Consider the following 17996-nt stretch of genomic DNA (forward strand, 5'->3'; position numbering starts at 1 on the left):
ATATATGTGTTTATATATATATATATATGTATGGGTATATGTATATATAGATATTATATTATATATGTATTGTGGTATATATATATAGATTATATATATAGATGGATCATATATAGATATATATAGATGTATGTGTTATATGTATATAGATATATATAGATAATATATATATATAGAAGATGAGATAGGGAGGGGGAGATAGAGGTAGGATAGAGAGAGAGAGAGTATATGGTAGGGTAGGAGGAGGGAGAGATCGAGAGAGAATAGAGATAGAGATAGGGATATAACATATAGAGATACATAGATACATAGATGTAGAGATATATATCTAGAGAGAGATAGGATATAGACAGAGAGACACAGATAGGGAGAGAGAAGAGATAGATAGAGATATATAGATGGGGATATAAATGTGTATGATATATGGATATATGTAGATATACATATAATCATATATATAGACATATATATATACCCATATATATATATATATATATATATATATACATATATGGGTATATATGTAGATATATAGATATATATATACATATATGTATATAATGTATATATAATATATAGATATATACATAGATGGTAGATATAGATAATATATATATATATAGAACATAGTATATATCTATATATATATATATATATATATAGATATATATAGATATACATATATGTATATATATATATATATATCTATATATATCTATATATATATATCGATATATATATATATAATATATATATATATAATATATATAAGTATATACGTATATGTATATACATAACATGTAATCATCTACACTCCCATCTTTTATTTTTGACTAGGAACGAATGATTGCGGATACCTGCCAGACATCCAGTCTAATAAAATGCAACAATAAACACAAATATTTGCTGTAAAATCGCAAGTCAACAGAAAGTAATTTTTTCAAAGAGACTATATTATGCTTTACATTTAAATTCTGAAATAAATGTTGACAGACTGAGGTCCGACAATACATTAATATCATAATTATGCGTCATGCAGTTGGAACCTTAAACCCACGTGACTTTTGTGTCACATGACAACGCCCAGTTAAAGCTATCTTGCTAACGCTAACAAAATGGCAGCGTTCTTACAGTGGAGAAAATTTGTCTTCTTTGATAAAGACACGGTGAAGGATCCTGTGGATAATGGAAAAAACTTTGTTCTTCCAGGCGGAATATCGGCTTGTGACTCCGGCCGGGGTCACATTGTTCTGGGAGATATCCTTCAACAGCACTAATAAGCTAGCCTCAGCTAATGTTGTTCTAGTTTACTGACAGCTGATGCTAGTCGCGATTTAGCAAACGTAAAAGCAAAAACTCAAACAGAGGTAATGTTGTACTTGTCTTGGAATTTAAACACTTTACCTCCACAGTAAATTGAACAAAAACTGCGAAAGACTGAATGGCACAGCCAGGCTGTGTTCTGTTTTCTGGTATTGGATACTTAAAAAATAACATGTCTATGCATGCATAGCTTTTTTATTTTTTGAGCACAAAAACCACAGCTAAAAGTATTTTTAAAGAACACTGCCTTAAAGAAATACTACATTATATAATTGGTCAGCATGATTAGAATTTAAATGAGTTTGTTTGAACTGTTAGCTGTTGGGTGATTGTTTGCTTTGGTTCCCATATCCCAAAACTACTAAAGGAATAAGCACTTTTGAAATGCCATACATGGCATAAATGCCCTGCTTACTGCATCTCTTGCTACAACTTTCCATAATCAAATCAAATCAAATCAATCGCCCTTAACCTCCACAATGTTACATATGGAAGGCAAGATCTGGCTTTTGACCCGCTCCCTGCAGTTGACATCTTATCTGGCCTACAAGTTGCGGGTAACGCATCTCTACCAGCTGAAGCAGCACAGCATCCTTGTATCAGTGGGGCAGGATGAACAGGGAATGAACCCTCTAGTAAGTGAGCAGAGAAGTCTAAAACATGGAACATTTGTCTGTCAGTGACTTTAATGGACCACCACTAAATGAATAAGTACTCATTTTTCAGGTAAAGGTCTGGAACCTTGAAAAGAGAGACAGTGGAAATCCTCTGTGCACAAGGATTTTCCCCGCAATTCCTGGAAACAAACCCACTGAAGTGTCTTGCCTCAGTGTACATGAAAACCTCAACTTCATGGCTATTGGTAAGACACAAAGAAATGTCTGCTTTCTGCCTGTTGCCCCAGTGATCACTGCTTAGTTTACAGAGTTTTCTCATCCCAGTTTATAATGGATGTTGCGTTGCTTGACAGGCTTCACAGATGGCAGTGTGGTTTTGACTAAAGGTGACATCACCAGAGATCGTCACAGTAAAACTCTGACTCTGCACGAGGGAACCAGCCCAGTCACAGGCCTCGCTTTCCGCCAACTGGCAAAGGTCACACATCTGTTTGTTGCCACTCTAGAGAAAGTCCATGTAAGTCCGGTCAATTCTAGAATATAAATCCTCTCAACTCTCTGGAGCTTTGTTTTCAGTATTATTTCTCAACCAGATGATGACCATACAATTCTTCAACTGAGGTTCTGAGGTTTTCTATGACTCGGCTCTAGAGGCTGCCATCCTGACCTCCTGTCCACTCCCTTCTTGTCTCCCCCTGCTCAGTGTTACACCCTGTCCATCAAGGAGTATCCTAAAGTAGAGCTGGATACTCACGGCTGTGCGCTGCGCTGCTCTTCCCTGGCAGATCCCTCCCAGGACTCCCAGTTCATTGTGGCTGGTGATGAATGCGTCTATCTGTACCAGCCTGATGAACGAGGGCCCTGCTTTGCCTTCGATGGACACAAGCTGTTGGCCCACTGGCACCGTGGATATCTGTGTTTACTCATCAGGGACGCAAAGTCACCCAACAAGTAAGGACAACACTGAATCAATTTGATGAAGGTGTATTGATCATTGCAGGGATAAAGTGATGGTGGAGTGAGTTAATTGATAAGACTGATGCTGTACACATGCCACTTTAGATGCTCGCATATTTTCAGTTGAATGTAAAATATTCACAGAAACACTTTCCACAGATGAAGCGGGATATTTAGTGAGGATTCACAGCCCTTCTTTAGTCAATTCAAATAATCTGATGAAATACACAAAAAGAATGATGAAACGGGCTATAGTTACTTTCAGCATTGTCACGAAGTAACATTCAAGTGCCAAAATAAACTGCTTGTTGTCTTGTTTATAACAAGACAACAACAGCATAAAGTCAACACATGCTGTGCATCACATTATGCTTCAAAGTGTTACCCCTTTGACGGCAGAGCAGCAGATACGGCCATGCCAGTAATAAAACAAGAAGTTGCCTCATTGATTTGACAGGATGAAAAAGGAGCGTTTTTATCAAGCAATTGATAAGCAGCAGTACCACTGTTTCCTATGCCACTGTTAACGGCGTTACTTTTCTCCTCAGGACAGAGTTTGGTAGCAGGGAGAGCTCTCCATCAGACAAACAGCTTCTGACCATCTATGACCTGGACAACAAGTTCATCGCCTACAGTGCCTCTTTTGATGATGTCATTGATGTGGTGGCAGAGTGGGGCTCCTTCTACATCCTCACCAGAGATGGAAACATGTTTGTTCTTCAGGAGAAAGACACACAGACCAAGCTGGAGGTGAGTCAAGAGGGTGCCACTTGTACCTGCTTAAGGAACAGTAATGAAGAGTTGTGTCAACTCACTGACTAATAGTACTGTGGATCAAGTAACAGGGTTGTCACTTCTTGTTTTTCTTTAAAGATGCTGTTTAAGAAGAACCTGTTGTGATGGCCATAAACCTGGCTAAGAGCCAGCACCTGGACAGTGACGGACTGTCCGAGATCTTCAGACAGTACGGTGATCACCTTTACCTTAAGGGAGACCATGACGGTGCCATCCAGCAGTATATTCGGTAATTACATCACTAAACATTTGCCAGGGCTTAAACTGTTGTTGTTTTAGATTGGACTGTGATGTGTGCCGTGTTAGCCTCTTCTTTGAGCATTGTGTTTACTATTGTACCATGTAGAAGTGTTAAATATAGAGAGAGAAAAAGAGACATGATGATTTTGTGGTCTTGGTTCATTTTCGACTTCACACACTTATCGCTCTATAATGGGCCAGCTTTTCGGAGACTGGATTGCAGATCAGTCTCCACACTGATAAAAACCCCTCTTAAAACATCACTGTAAATTTCTCACAGCACCATTGGGAAACTTGAGCCATCGTACGTCATCAGAAAATTCTTGGACGCACAGAGGATCCATAACCTGACAGCATATCTGCAAGCCCTGCACAGGCAGTCACTGGCCAACGCAGACCACACCACACTGCTGCTGAACTGTTACAAACACACACCAACTGAAGGACAGCTCCAAGCTGGAAGAGTTCATTAAGGTGACTGACCAGTCAAAGCGCTGAGGATGTAGGTGATAAAAAACAAATGAAAAAGTGAAGGAACTCCTACAGTAAAATCGAACTGCTGTTTTCTGCTGACAGTAATTAAACTACGAAGTGGTTTCCATCAGAGACCAGATGGTCCGTACAACACACAGTTTAAACCTACTTTCTTAATGAACAGCTCACTAGTGGCTGCCATATTGTCACACACCATTGTCCTCCTGCTCTGTTCTTCAACAGAGCAGTGAAAGTGAGGTCCACTTTGATGTCGAGATCGCCATCAAGGTTCTTCGGCAGGCCGGCTACCACAGCCACGCTGTTTTCTTGGCTGAGAAAACACATGCATCATGAATGGTACCCTGAAGATCCAGCTAGAAGACCTCAAGGTAAAAAACATGCAAGTACACATACAATACCATTCACATTTGTGCTGTAATATAAATCTTTTTCTCCTCAAATATTGAACTGATTAGGATTTTGGTGGTTAAAGGTCACTGTGACCTCACGTCCGTCCCATTCTCATGAACGCAATGTCTACTTCAAATATGGCAACAAACCTCTACATGAAATCAAGGATGAAACTGATTAGAATTTAGTGGACTACGGTCAAGGTCACTGTGACCTCACGGCTTTGCCAAAACTCAAATTTCATACAATAATTTCACACAAATGTCTAATAGGTAAGATAGATAAAAGGATGAAGCGATACATTTTGGACAGACATGGATGTAAACTGCTACTTGACTGCTTGGCACAGGCACATTTAAACAACAGCAACAAAAACAGATATGACCGGCATCTTTAACGGGAAAACATTGTCCATCAACTCAACGTTTGGTGCATCATGTAAACACAGTCCGCCTCCTCTCATCCCACCGGAGTCCTGCGGTCTGCCTGTCCACTGCAACAGCTTGATCTGAGGTGACACGAAGGAGCCAGGTGTCTGTAAAGATGCGGCCGCAACAGTCTCTCAAACTTAGTTCATAAAACTATGCATTAGATCCCAAATGAACTTGTGTGTGTTGTGTGTGTGTGTGTATGTGTTGTGGTGTGTGTACTATATATGTATGTATATATATATGGGTTTTTTTTTTTTTTTTTTGGGGGGTATGTCTGTATGTTTATTTATGTACTTATATATCTAGTGTTAGTATATATATATATCTATGTGTATATCTCTATCTTATTCTATCTATATATAATATTATATATTCTCATTCTAATATATAATATTATATCTATACTGTTTATCTCTATCTATCTTTTGCTCTCTCTCATATATTCTGTCTCTGGTCTATCTCCTATATCCTATGTGTCATATATCTCTATATATTATCATGTCCTATGTGTCTCTATTATCTATACTTATTGTATACCTATCCTCTAATATTTATATCTTATCTGTGTCCATCTTCTATCCTATACTGTGTCTCTCACTCTCATCTATATTCTGTATGCCGGTGTCTATATCCTCTATATCACTCGGGTGTATTATATCGTGTCTATATATATCTCTCCTATATCTATCTCTGTGTCTCTCCTCTATCTATCTCTCTCTCTGTACTTCTCTCTACTGGTGTGTCTCTCTCTCTCTCTCTCTCTCTCCTCTCTATGTGTCTCTGTTTCTGTATCTATCTCTCTATATCTATTATCTATCTCTCTCTCCTCTAGCTCCTATATAATGCTCCTCGTCTATCTTGTGGTGTCGTCTATCTAGATCTATCTTCCTATAGCTCTCTCTATCGATCTACTATATCCTCTATCTCTCTCTCCATCTCTCTATCTATCTCTTCCTCTCTCTCTCTCTCTCTGTGTGTGTGTGTCTATCTGTCGTTCTCGATCTTCATCTCTCTACTCTGTCTGTCTATGTATTTCTGTCTGTCTGTGTCTCTTATATATATATGTCTGTCTCTCCCCTGTGTGTATATCTCTCTATATATATATCTATATGTACTGTATGTATAATATGTGTATGTCTGTCTCTCCACATGTGTTGTCTATATATATCTATTATATATATATATCACTCTAATTATCTACTATATATATATATATAGATTCTCTCGTATCCCATGTATCCCGTTATATAATAATATATATATAGTATATAACATGGTATATACACCTACACATACACTAACAACACTATATAATGTATAAGATCTCTCTGTCTCTCTCGCTCATCCTGTCCTGTCTATCTCTCTCTCTGATCTGTCTCTCTCCTATCTCTACTATCTCTCTCTCTCTCTCTCGTCTCTCTATCTATATACATCTTCTATCTCTCTTCGTCTCCCTAGCTATTGTGCTGTGTTCTCCTCACTATCTCCTCTCTCTCTTCTGTCTCTCTCTTTTTTCTGCCCTCTCCCTCTCTCCTCTCTCTCCTATCTCTCTACATCTCCTCTCTCATCTCTCTCTATATTCTTCTCGCCGTATCTGTATCATGTCACTGTCTATCTCCTCTCTCTGTCTCTGTCTGTCTCTGTCCCTTGTGTCTTATCTGTCTCTCTCTGTGTATCTATTGATATCTATCTGTGTACTACTATCTCGATCTGTGTCTCTCTCTGTGTTTCTCTCCTCTCTCTGTGTCTCTCTATGTGTATCTCTATGTGTCCTATATATGGTGTCTATGTATATCTCTGTGTCTCTCTCAGTGTATTTCTCTCTCGTGTCTCTCTCGTCTTGGGATCTCTCTCTCTTCTTTCTCTCTCTCCTGTTCTCTCCTTCTCTCCTCTGTGTACCATGTGTGTCTCTCTGTGTCTCTTTGTGTCTCTGTCGCTCTGTTGTCTATCCGCTGTCTCTTCTCTCTCTTCTATCTCGCTACCTATACTCTCTATCTCTCGACTCTCTCTCTCCCTCCTCTCTCTCTCTCTCTATCTCTGGTCATCTCTCTCTCCTTGTTCTCTCTCGTCTCTCTCTTCCATGTTGTATCTCTGTCTCTCTCTCTCTCTTCTCATCTGTGCTCTCTCTCTTTCTTCTTCTCTCTCTCATCTCTTTTCTATCTCTCTATCTGTGTCTATCTACTGTCTATTATCTCTCTCTCTCTCTGTCTTCGCTCTCTCTCTTATCTCTCCATCTCTCTATCCTCTATCTCTTTCTATCTCTACTTCTCTATTCTCCTCTCTCTACCATCCTCTCTATATATATCTATTCCTCCCTGTGATGTATGTCCTGTACTGTATTCTATCTCTACTCTGCTCTCTACTCTATCATATCTATCTCTCATATTCTACTATCTCTCACATCTTCTGTGTCATCTATCCTTGTTGCTCGGTCTTCCATCTCTTCTCTGGTCTGTCTGTCTCTCTATATATCTCTCTCTACCCTTTTCTGTGCTCTCTCCTATCACTATCCGTATCTCTCTCTGTGTCTGTGGTATCTTCTCTCTATCTGTGTCCTGTGTGGTGTGTCTCTCTCCTCTCTCTCTCTAATCTCTCTCTCCTCTCCTCTCCCCTCTCTCTACTATCCCTTCTACATCTATATATCTATATTCTATATCTATACTTCTCTACCACACCCCTATGTATACCTCTCTCCATATATTATCCACATACCATATATAGATTATATATAACTATATATATCTATATATCACACACACATCTAGCTTATATATTATATATATATTGTGGTGTGTGTGTATATATTATATACACCCACCCAATATATATATATACATTATATATATACCCATACAACATATATAAGATATATATTATATTATAGTATATTATATATATATATATATATATGTGTATGTTATATCTATATATGTCTATATCTATATATGTGTGTGTGTATCTATTCTACTCTATATATCTATATCTATATATACTATCTATTATATAACACATATACATCATACTGATATATATCACTATACATATCCCTATATATATACTACAACATATAATCTATATAGCTATCTTATATCTACACATATATATATATAGATATCTATTATATATATACATATTATGTAAGATATATATATATTCTCTTATCTATTATATGTGTCTCTCTCCTCCTGTCTCTGTTCCTGTGTCCTCTCTCTGTCTCTGTGCTCCTCTTCCCCCCCCTCTCTTCTCCCTCTCTCCTCCTCTGTTTCTCTCTCGCTTTGTCTTTCTCTCTCTTCTCTCTCTCATGCTCTGTGTGTCTCTCCTCTCTCTCTCTCTCTCTCGCTCTATCTATCTCTCTTCTATATCTCATCTCTCTCTCTCTCTCTCTATCTCTCTCTCTTCATATCTCTCTCCACATTCTCTTATATATATCTATACCCATCTAGATACACTATATAACCCTATTATATACCCCTACACTCTAAATATATAATATATCTATTATCTTTCTATATATTTATATATAATATATATCTGTAGTATGTGGCTATCTAATAATCTTTATGTGTATATATAACATCTATGTTGTATCGCCATGTGTGTCATCGATCATATCTTCTGTGTGTCTCTATCTCCTTATCTCTGTTGTCAGGTATGTCTATATACTGTATGTTATGTACTATACATGTGTGTGTGTATCTATATATATATCTTATCTGTCTACTATATCGTATATTCATCCTCTCTATATCTATACTCTCTCTATCTCTCTCTTCTACCTGTGTATATATATATCTCTCATATCTATATATTCTCTCTATCATATACATGTATGTCGCGATCATTCGTCTCTATCTATCTATATCTATATATCTTCATACATGTATAATACCATACCCATACACTACACATGACACATACCCCAATATACTATCATATCCATGTATTATCACACATACCCCATACACATACCCATACACATACACTATATAATCTATCTAATTACATGTATATACACATACACATACACTACACCTATAGTACATGTATATACACATACACATATACTATATCATATATTTGTATACATATAGTGTGTATTGTATATATAATATATATATATATATATATATATGTATGTCTGTATATATATTATATCAATATATTATTATATCATCTCTCTCCATCTCTACCTCTCTCTCTCTCTCTCTCTATATCTCTCTCTCTCTTCTATCTATCTCTCTCTCTCTATCTCTGTGTATCTACTGCGTCTCCATCTACTTCCTCTTGATCTCTCTGTGTCATCCCTCTCTGTGTCTCTCTCTGTGGTCTATTCTTGTCTCTCTCTTGTGTCTCCTCTCCTGCTCTCTCTCTGTGCTCCTCTGTCTCTCTCTGTGTGTCTCCTCTCACTCCCTCCTGTGTCTCCTGTACTCTCTGTGTCTATCTCTACTGTGTCTCTGTCCCTCTCTCTGTGTCTCCTGTCTGTCTCTGTGTCTCTGTGTGTCTCTCTGTGTCTCTGTGTGGTCTCTCGTCTCTCATCCTCTCTATGTTGTTCTCTCTCCTCTCTGTCTTCTGTGTCTCTCCTATCTCTCTCTCTCTCTCTCTCTCTCTCTCTACTCTCTACTCTACTCTCTCACTTCTCTCGCTCTTCTCCTCTCTTCTCTCTCTTCTCTCTGCTCTCTCTCTCTCTATGTCTCTTTCTCCTCTCTCCTCTCTGTCTCCTGTCTCTCCTCATCTCTCTCTCTGTCCTCGTCTACATCTCTACTCCTCCTACTCTCTCTCTGCTCTTTCCCTCGCTCTCTCTTTCTCTTTCTCTCTCTCTTCGTCTCCTGTCTCTCTCATCTCTATCTCTCTGATCCTCTGTCTTCCTCTCTGTCTCTCTCTGCCTCTCTCTCCTCTGTCTCTCTCTGTCTCCTCTCTGGAGATCCTGATGTCTGTCTCTTGGTGTCTATCTGTCTCTCTGTGTCTCTCCTTTCTCCTCTCTCTCTGTGTCCTCTCTCTCTATCCTCTCTCTCTCTGTCTGTCTCTTCTCTCCTCTGTCTCATCTCTCATCTCTCTCTCCTATCTCTCCTCTATCTTCTCTCTCTCTCTGTCTCTCTCGCTCATCTGTTCTCTCTCTCGCTCCCTCGCTGTCTCCCGGGTGGTTATAATATCTCTCAGGTCTGCTATCTCTCTATATTTATGTTCTGTCTCTATATTCTCTCTCTATTTCTCTCGCTCTATACCTCTCTCTCTCTCTGTCTTCTCTAGATCTACTCTCATCTGTCTTCTATATGTAAATGTATATCATCTCTATATTACCTATATCATCTCTATCTCTCTATCTCCTTTCTCTCTCTATCGATCTCTCTTATCTACTACCCACCCACACCCTCTATATATTATCTCACATATCCTATCCCGTATACTCCATATATATACATCTACTCCTCTCCCGCACTACCATATATATATATAGATATATATATATATATATATATATATATATCATCTATATACACCAACCCTATATATATGATATATATTATATTATATAATCTATATATATTATGTGTGTGTGTGTGTGTAATATATATATAAATCTCTATATCATATCATATATATATCTCTATATTCGGTGTCTGTGGTATATATCTAATGTCTCTGTCTATAGCTTGTGCTGTGTGTGTCTCTATACATATATATCTTATATCTCTCTATCATCTCCTCTCTCTATTATATATCTATATATCATCATACATATCTATTCATCATCTCTCTCTATCCGCGGTAGTCTCATCTCTATTATCTCTTGTACTCTCTCTTCTCTCTCTATCTCTTCTCCTCTCTATCTCTCTGGTCGCTCTGTCTCTCTGTCTCTTATAGCGCTATCCTATATCTCTCCCCCTCTCCATCCCCTCTTCTCTCCCCTCTCCTCTCCCTATCTCTCTCTATTATATATCTCTCTCTATATCATCTCCCCAATCATCTATCTCTCTATCCCATCTCTCTCTGTCCTATCTCTCTATCTCATATATACTCCCTGTGTGTCTAGTCTATCGTGTCATCTATATGTCTCCTTTATTGTGGCATCTCTCTCTTCCCTCCCTCTCTCACTCTATCTCTCTATCTCTCTCTTACTATACCTCTCTCTTTAGTCTACTCTCTCTCTCTTGTGTTAACACTATATCTATATGTGTGTCTCTATATATGTTATGTATATGTGTAATCTTCTATATCTCACTCTACTAATCTTTAAAAAATTATTTCTATATTCTTCTTCATCGCATATCTATATCTCCTCTCCTCTCTCTTATCATCTATCTCTCTCTGTGTGTGTCTCATATATCTCTACTCATCTCTCCTATCTCTTATCTTTTTTTGATTTATACTATTTTACTTTTCACTTATTTTATTCTTCTTTTTCTCTATCGTTCTCTCTCTTATTTCTCTCTCTCTTTCTTTCTTCTTCGTTTTCTCTCTTTATCCTTTTTTTTTATTTTCTTTCAGCTATCTCTTCTGCTTTTCTTATCTTCTTTGTTCTCCTATCTCTCTCTTCTGTGTATCTCTCTCTCTTGTCTAGTCTCTCTGTCTTTCGCTACTTTTTCTGCTCGCTATCTATATCTCTATCGCATATCTATCTCACTCTTCTCTCTCTGTCTCTGTCTCTTTCTTACTACTACTGTCTTATGTCCTCTCTGTCCTCTGCCTCGTCTCTCTGGCTCTCTCCTCTCTGTCTTCTCTGTCTCTGTCTCTATCTTGTCTCTGTCTCTCTCTCTCTCGCTTCTCTCTGTCTCTCTCTACTCTTGTCTCTCCTTTTTCTCATCTCTGTGTCTCTCTCTATCTCTCGTCTCGCTCCTCTTTCTCTCTCTGTCATCTCTCTGTGTCCTCTCTCTCTATCTCTCTGTCTCTCTCCTATCTCTCATTGTATCTCTATGTATGTCTCTATTAGTTCTCTCTGCTTATCTCTTCCTCTCTCTCTGTCTATCTCTCCTCCTATCTGTGGTCTCTACTCTCTGTTCGTCTCTCTATGTCTTTGTTTGTGTTGGTGGTTCTCTGCTGCCCCTGGCAGTCCCCTGCCCTTTTCCCCTGGCCCTGCCGCCCCTTTGTTTTCCCCTCATCTCCGAACTTCAGGTATAGGATAGGCCCACGCCCAATTTGATTAGGCCCACGCCCAATTTGATGACCAACCAATACACATATTGGTTTTGTGTTCCATCCACAACCACATTTAATGGGCACAGTAACTCCGTTATCTGAAGCTCCTTTCAGTCTGTCCCAATTATTCGCAATTATCTGCGCCAGCCGCAATAATTAGAATTGTTTAAGTTCATCTGTTTTTATGCACATTTTCAATTTGCGCATAAAAAAAGCTGGATGGAAATTCATGAAATAAACATAAATGTGATATTTCCATCCCGTTTTCCACCGTTTTAGGTTTGACTGATGCTACCCTTAATATCTTCATGTCGTTGCACCCTCAGCTACTGCAATTGATTCATGGTACCAGACTGCAGAATTGGCGGCACCAGTATTTAATTTTTTATATTTGTAAAGCGGTAGATTTGTAAAACCTTGCTAATGCTAGAGCTGTCGCAACAGATAGAATGCTAATGAGGTGCTTTTCTATCTGGTCTGTGTCTGTCTCATCAGTTTAACAGATAGATTAAGCAATATTACATATTCCATGTCTTAAAAGGACTTTATTATGTTTCCCTCCTAAACCCAGAACTATCAGGAAGGGCTGCGTTACATCGGGCGTCTGCCTTTCGAACAAGCTGAGAGCAACATGAAGCGTTACGGCAAAACGCTGATGCACCATGTTCCTGAAGGTACCACACTGCTCCTGAAGGGTCTCTGCACCAACTACCAACCCAGCGGAGACACTGCTGAAAAAGAGAGCCTCGATAGGAGTCGGGCCAACAAGGTCAGTCTGCAGTGTTTTAACACCCTGTGGTCCTGAAATTGCCAGAGTGATCATATAATGTCAGAAATCTTCTTTTAAATGACTGTCCATATTTGTTTTGGTATAAGGCCAACTCCGAGGAATTCATCCCAATTTTGCAAACAACCCCCGTGAACTGAAGCCTTCCTGGAGCACATGATCGAGGTGGACCCCCGTTCTCCCCAGGGTGTGTACGACACACTGCTGGAGCTCCGGCTACAAGACTGGGCACACGAGCAGGACCCTGTGGTCAGTCCGATACACACAAACTACTTATTAATCCTTGCATAAACATTTATCATACAGTTCGCTGTAGACAGTGTAATTCTAGAAAATTAATAGGCTTTTTGTTTAACAAGGTAAAAATAATTGTGACTTTTTTCTAATGCATATGTTGGACAGAGAGAAAAAAGGTCCTGCAGGGGGAAGCTGTGTCGCTGTTGAGGAGTGACCACACAGTGTTTGATAAGGCCCTGGTCCTCTGCCAGATGCACAACTTCAAAGAAGGCGTCCTCTACCTTTATGAGAAGGGCAAACTGTAAGTGAGAGACGGAACAGCATCTGAATATGTATGAAGCCCAGTTAATGTGGTCGAGACATAACTCTCTGTGATCCAACATACGTCACGTTTTTAAAAACTGCAAGGAAATCAAGACACTCCAAAATGGAGTAAACCACGAGGAAGAAAATATTTTAAAAGTCTTTATTGTAATGGCTAAATCATTAAAAAGCCAACATGTTTCGACCACCGTTAGGTCTTCAACAGTACTAATAACAAACCTCACCTAATATAGTATCAACAACCAATAGGATGCAGTCACGTGACTCGGATAATATCGTGAAAGGTGAAACAATTGTAGTTTAGTGTTGAATGAAGAATACAATCATACATGAAAAATAGGTACCCATATAAATACAATTATATAGGCTGTGAGAAAAGCTGGGAAGCCTAGAGAGAAAAAGAAAACGTGACGTCTATATGTTCATTGAGGATTGAGATTCAGTGAGATGCTTGGTTATGTCGCACAAACAGGCCAGCTCACATCGTCCCAGAGATCTGTGGTTTGTTTCCCTTTGCTTTCCAAAAACGGCCAGATTTGCTCAGGCAACTCGAAAAATCTATTCAGCACTTTCCCTCGACTCAGCCATCGCACCTCTGTGTGATAGGGATGTGAATGTGTCTCCTTAGGAAAAGACTTAAATTGACTCTTATAAAGTTTTCTGTCTGTGTTACGGTGCTTGTTACATGTTCCATCTCCAGAGCTTTACAACACAGCGCTTCCTGGTGTGTGATGCAGTGATACACCGTCAGCTCACCTGCACAGTTCTCCCGCTGCATCTTCTCCCACTAATCCGCTCTTTTCACCGCGCATCGCAGGCGCTCCATCTGTCGTCAGTTTGTCCCGGGGCAGTTTCATTTCATTCACACATTTAGATACTTCCTCAAATATCTATTTTCCCGTGGTTGTGCCATGCATTGATTTAATTCCCAAAACCGGCAGGCATATGATACACATGATATTTTCTTGCGGGCCTGATATAGTTGTGCCTTGAGTTTGACACCTGTGCTCTAAAGCATCCTGTTGATGGATCCACAAAGCTTCTCTTTGGTTAGGTTTCACCCCATGGCGAGAGGTATGTATTTGTAATGATATGACTGTGGATAAATTGGACATGACTTGCATTTGTGTGCAGATACCAGCAGATTATGCACTACCACATGCAGAATGAAGAGTATGGGAAAGTAGTGGAGGCCTGCAAGCGCTATGGGGACCAAGAGGGCTGCCTTTGGGAGCAGGCGTTGGGATACTTTGCCAGAAAGGAAGAGGACTGCAAGGCCTACATCAGTGAGGTCTTACATCACATTGACCAAAACAACCTGATGCCCCCATTACTTGGTGAGCTGGTGAACATTTTATTTGCATGCTGGTTTGGATTTTGATGTAAATATCACATGAGAATCAGTTCAGGTGAAGACTTAGCGTCAGCAGCATGTTGTTTGAAAAGACATAACATAACATCCATGATCTTTATGCTGCTGTAGTGGTGCAAACACTAGCACACAACTCGACAGCCACGCTCTCCGTCATCAAAGACTACCTCATCAATAAGCTGCAGAGGGAGAGCCAGCAGATAGAGGACGATGAACGCAAAATCAGACAATACCGTGAAGAAACGGCTCACCTCCGCTCCGAGATCCAGGAGCTCAAAACGAGGTGGGTCATGAACTGTCAGGACAAATGTTTATCGTCATTTTATTGATGAACACCAGTTCTATTGGTTTCTTAATGCATTTCTGTGTCTCGTTATTATTCTTTCATTGTGCTGATGTGACCACCAGGGGTCATAGTTAGCCCAATATGACTGTAAATCTTTACCCCTATATTTCTGAACAGTGCTAAGATATTCCAGAAGACCAAGTGTAACATGTGCAAACAGCCCGTTGGAGCTGCCGTCAGTTCATTTCCTGTGCAGCCACTCCTTCCACCAACACTGCTTCGAAAGCTATGCCGAGAGTGAGGCTGAGTGCCCAACTTGCACTCCAGAGAACCGCAAAGTCATGGACATGCTGCGTGCACAGGACCAGAAACGAGACTTGCATGACAACTTCAACAGACAGGTAACAATGCTTGAGCTTTGACAAAAAGCAATAGAAGTTGTGTTCAATCATTAGAATGGTTAGATGGATATATTTATTTGACAATAATAAAATACATATAATACTGCTTCATGTCTTGAAGACAGTTATCACATAGTCATTCACTTCTTTAATTCAGTGTGATTTTCCATGATGCATTTTAATCTAATTGCTTTACTCATTAGGTTATACTTTTATTTATTTATTCATTTTAGCTAGAGATGCACCGATTGCAATTTTCTTAGCTGATTTTTTAAAATGTCTTTCCTGCCGGTTCTGATTTTCTTTCTCTCTAATAACTATATTTCACAGCATACACAAACATTTTTCTTTCATGAAAAATTAAAATTTAATTGGTGGTTATTAAATACCTTGGATTTTCTCCAAAACTGCATTGTACTTATCTAAACATCCCAGGAATGTTTGACTTAATGCACGTTCTTGTGTCTTTTCCATGGTTTTCAGTTACGCAGCTCGAATGATGGTTTCTCTGTTGTGGCTGACTATTTTGGTCGAGGAGTGTTTAACAAACTGACTCTGGTCACCGACCCACCTGGCAGCAAAACTGTTGGGAGTCTGGAAGTCAACCTGCAGAGAGACCTTCTCATCCACACCAAGAGAAACAGCTAGAAGCTTGTGATCATGGTCCGAATCCTACCTGAGCAAGCACTTTGTGTCCAACCTTACATCAGCGCAGGCTCTACACCACATGCTTTGTTGCACGGGATGCCACTTTCTTTAGCAGCAAATGCAGCTTCCTGCTTTTAGTAGCTGTGATGGACCTACTTGTATAATTGTGTTCCTAGTCATAATTCAATGGAAGCTGTATAAATGTACTTTAGTTTAAAACATGTAATACTGCGTATGAAAACCGTGCTGAGTTACACCTTGGGGAATTTTGGCTTTGCGTTTGCTTGTCCTAATTAGATATCTTGCACATAACACTCAAAAATAATTTAACCGTCTGTCATTCTAATTTGTTGATTAAAATTGTGAATAAAGTCATTAATTGCATTTGCTTATGTAGCATTGTCTCTGGGATTTATGGTTTTTGCAGTTGATCATCTGCCAGTGGGGCCCTTTTTAAAAGATGCATGTAACTTGTCATATGATATCATATATTACATTATTATATGATTATCAGATAATACAGTATATGATGCATATTTGTCAAATATGACAAAATATGTCATTAAACTTGAGTGTTATTTGCATTAGTGTTATATAACCTCTGCACAAAAATACTTGTTCAAACCCTGTTCTGTCACGCAGAGCAACACGGTGCACAGGAGAAATGAACAGTAAGGATGTCAACTGGAAGTAAATGTTCAATTTGTCTCTTTAAACTGGGTCAAACTAATTGGCGCCTGATTGCCACCCAGTAATGTCTTCACATCTTCCGTCACAGACTGAAACCCCATCTGTTTCAACTACCTTAAATTCTTATTTCTGTATGTAGCACTTAAATTGGTTTGGCTTATTTCAAGCTATTGTTTTCCACTTAAAATGATTTCACCTATTTGAAGATAATGTCCTTGCAAGATTCTTGCTGTTCGTAGTTGTATCCTCATGATTGTTTCATGAGAATTCAGCTAAATGTAAGAGAACAGAGACTCAACGGTTCTATATCAATCTTGTAATGGTTAAATAAAATTCTCTGCCTCATGCATATTTGGTCAATAAACCTGAGGTTCCAGCTTGTATTGGGTGCTTGAACTCAGGGCCACCTCCATGCAGGTCTAGCTTTACTTGTTGCTGTAATCTTGTAGCCTAGATAGATTTTTTTCTTTAAAAGTATTACAGGTTTTTCAATTATCAGTTGCATTCAGAGAGGCATTTCATGATTTTTTATTACTATTTTTATTTACTTTTTTAATTTCAATATGTTTTTTACAACACATAACTTAAAATAAAGTAAGTAACAAACAATCAACAAAATTAATTACTTATGAGGCGGCATGTGGTTTGCTCAGACTTTATCTGGAAATGTCGTCATTTGATTTACGCCCACTATCTGGACGTGGACCAATTGACTGTAGCCAGAAGTTTTCTACGTCACTCACCTCACGTGGACCAATCACGGGGCAGTGCGTGGAGTAAAGTAGGCGTGTCTGGAGTGGAGGGTCATTGCCAGTTGTTGCACCAAGCATCAAGACCAAGACAGCCGGAGTAAATTACCGGAGGTAAAG

General features: G+C 39.0%; 1 protein-coding gene across 1 annotated transcript; it reads left to right on the forward strand.

Annotated features, from left to right (window-relative positions):
* Positions 1-1068: 1068 nt before the first annotated feature.
* Positions 1069-17474, forward strand: vps11 (VPS11 core subunit of CORVET and HOPS complexes). The gene is given in 23 exon segments (XM_029447505.1): positions 1069-1257; positions 1810-1958; positions 2050-2185; positions 2294-2457; positions 2644-2891; positions 3446-3647; positions 3771-3789; positions 3792-3921; positions 4213-4360; positions 4362-4406; positions 4650-4742; positions 4744-4767; positions 4769-4795; positions 12954-13151; positions 13259-13280; positions 13283-13309; positions 13312-13418; positions 13574-13707; positions 14865-15067; positions 15214-15385; positions 15566-15602; positions 15604-15789; positions 16273-17474. Coding segments are annotated over 23 exon segments (2778 nt in total). The 5' UTR covers positions 1069-1115; the 3' UTR covers positions 16438-17474.
* The last annotated feature ends 522 nt before the right edge of the window (positions 17475-17996 follow it).

Source organism: Cottoperca gobio, chromosome 14 (assembly GCF_900634415.1).
Source record: "Cottoperca gobio chromosome 14, fCotGob3.1, whole genome shotgun sequence".
NCBI classification, from domain to species: Eukaryota; Metazoa; Chordata; class Actinopteri; order Perciformes; family Bovichtidae; genus Cottoperca; species Cottoperca gobio.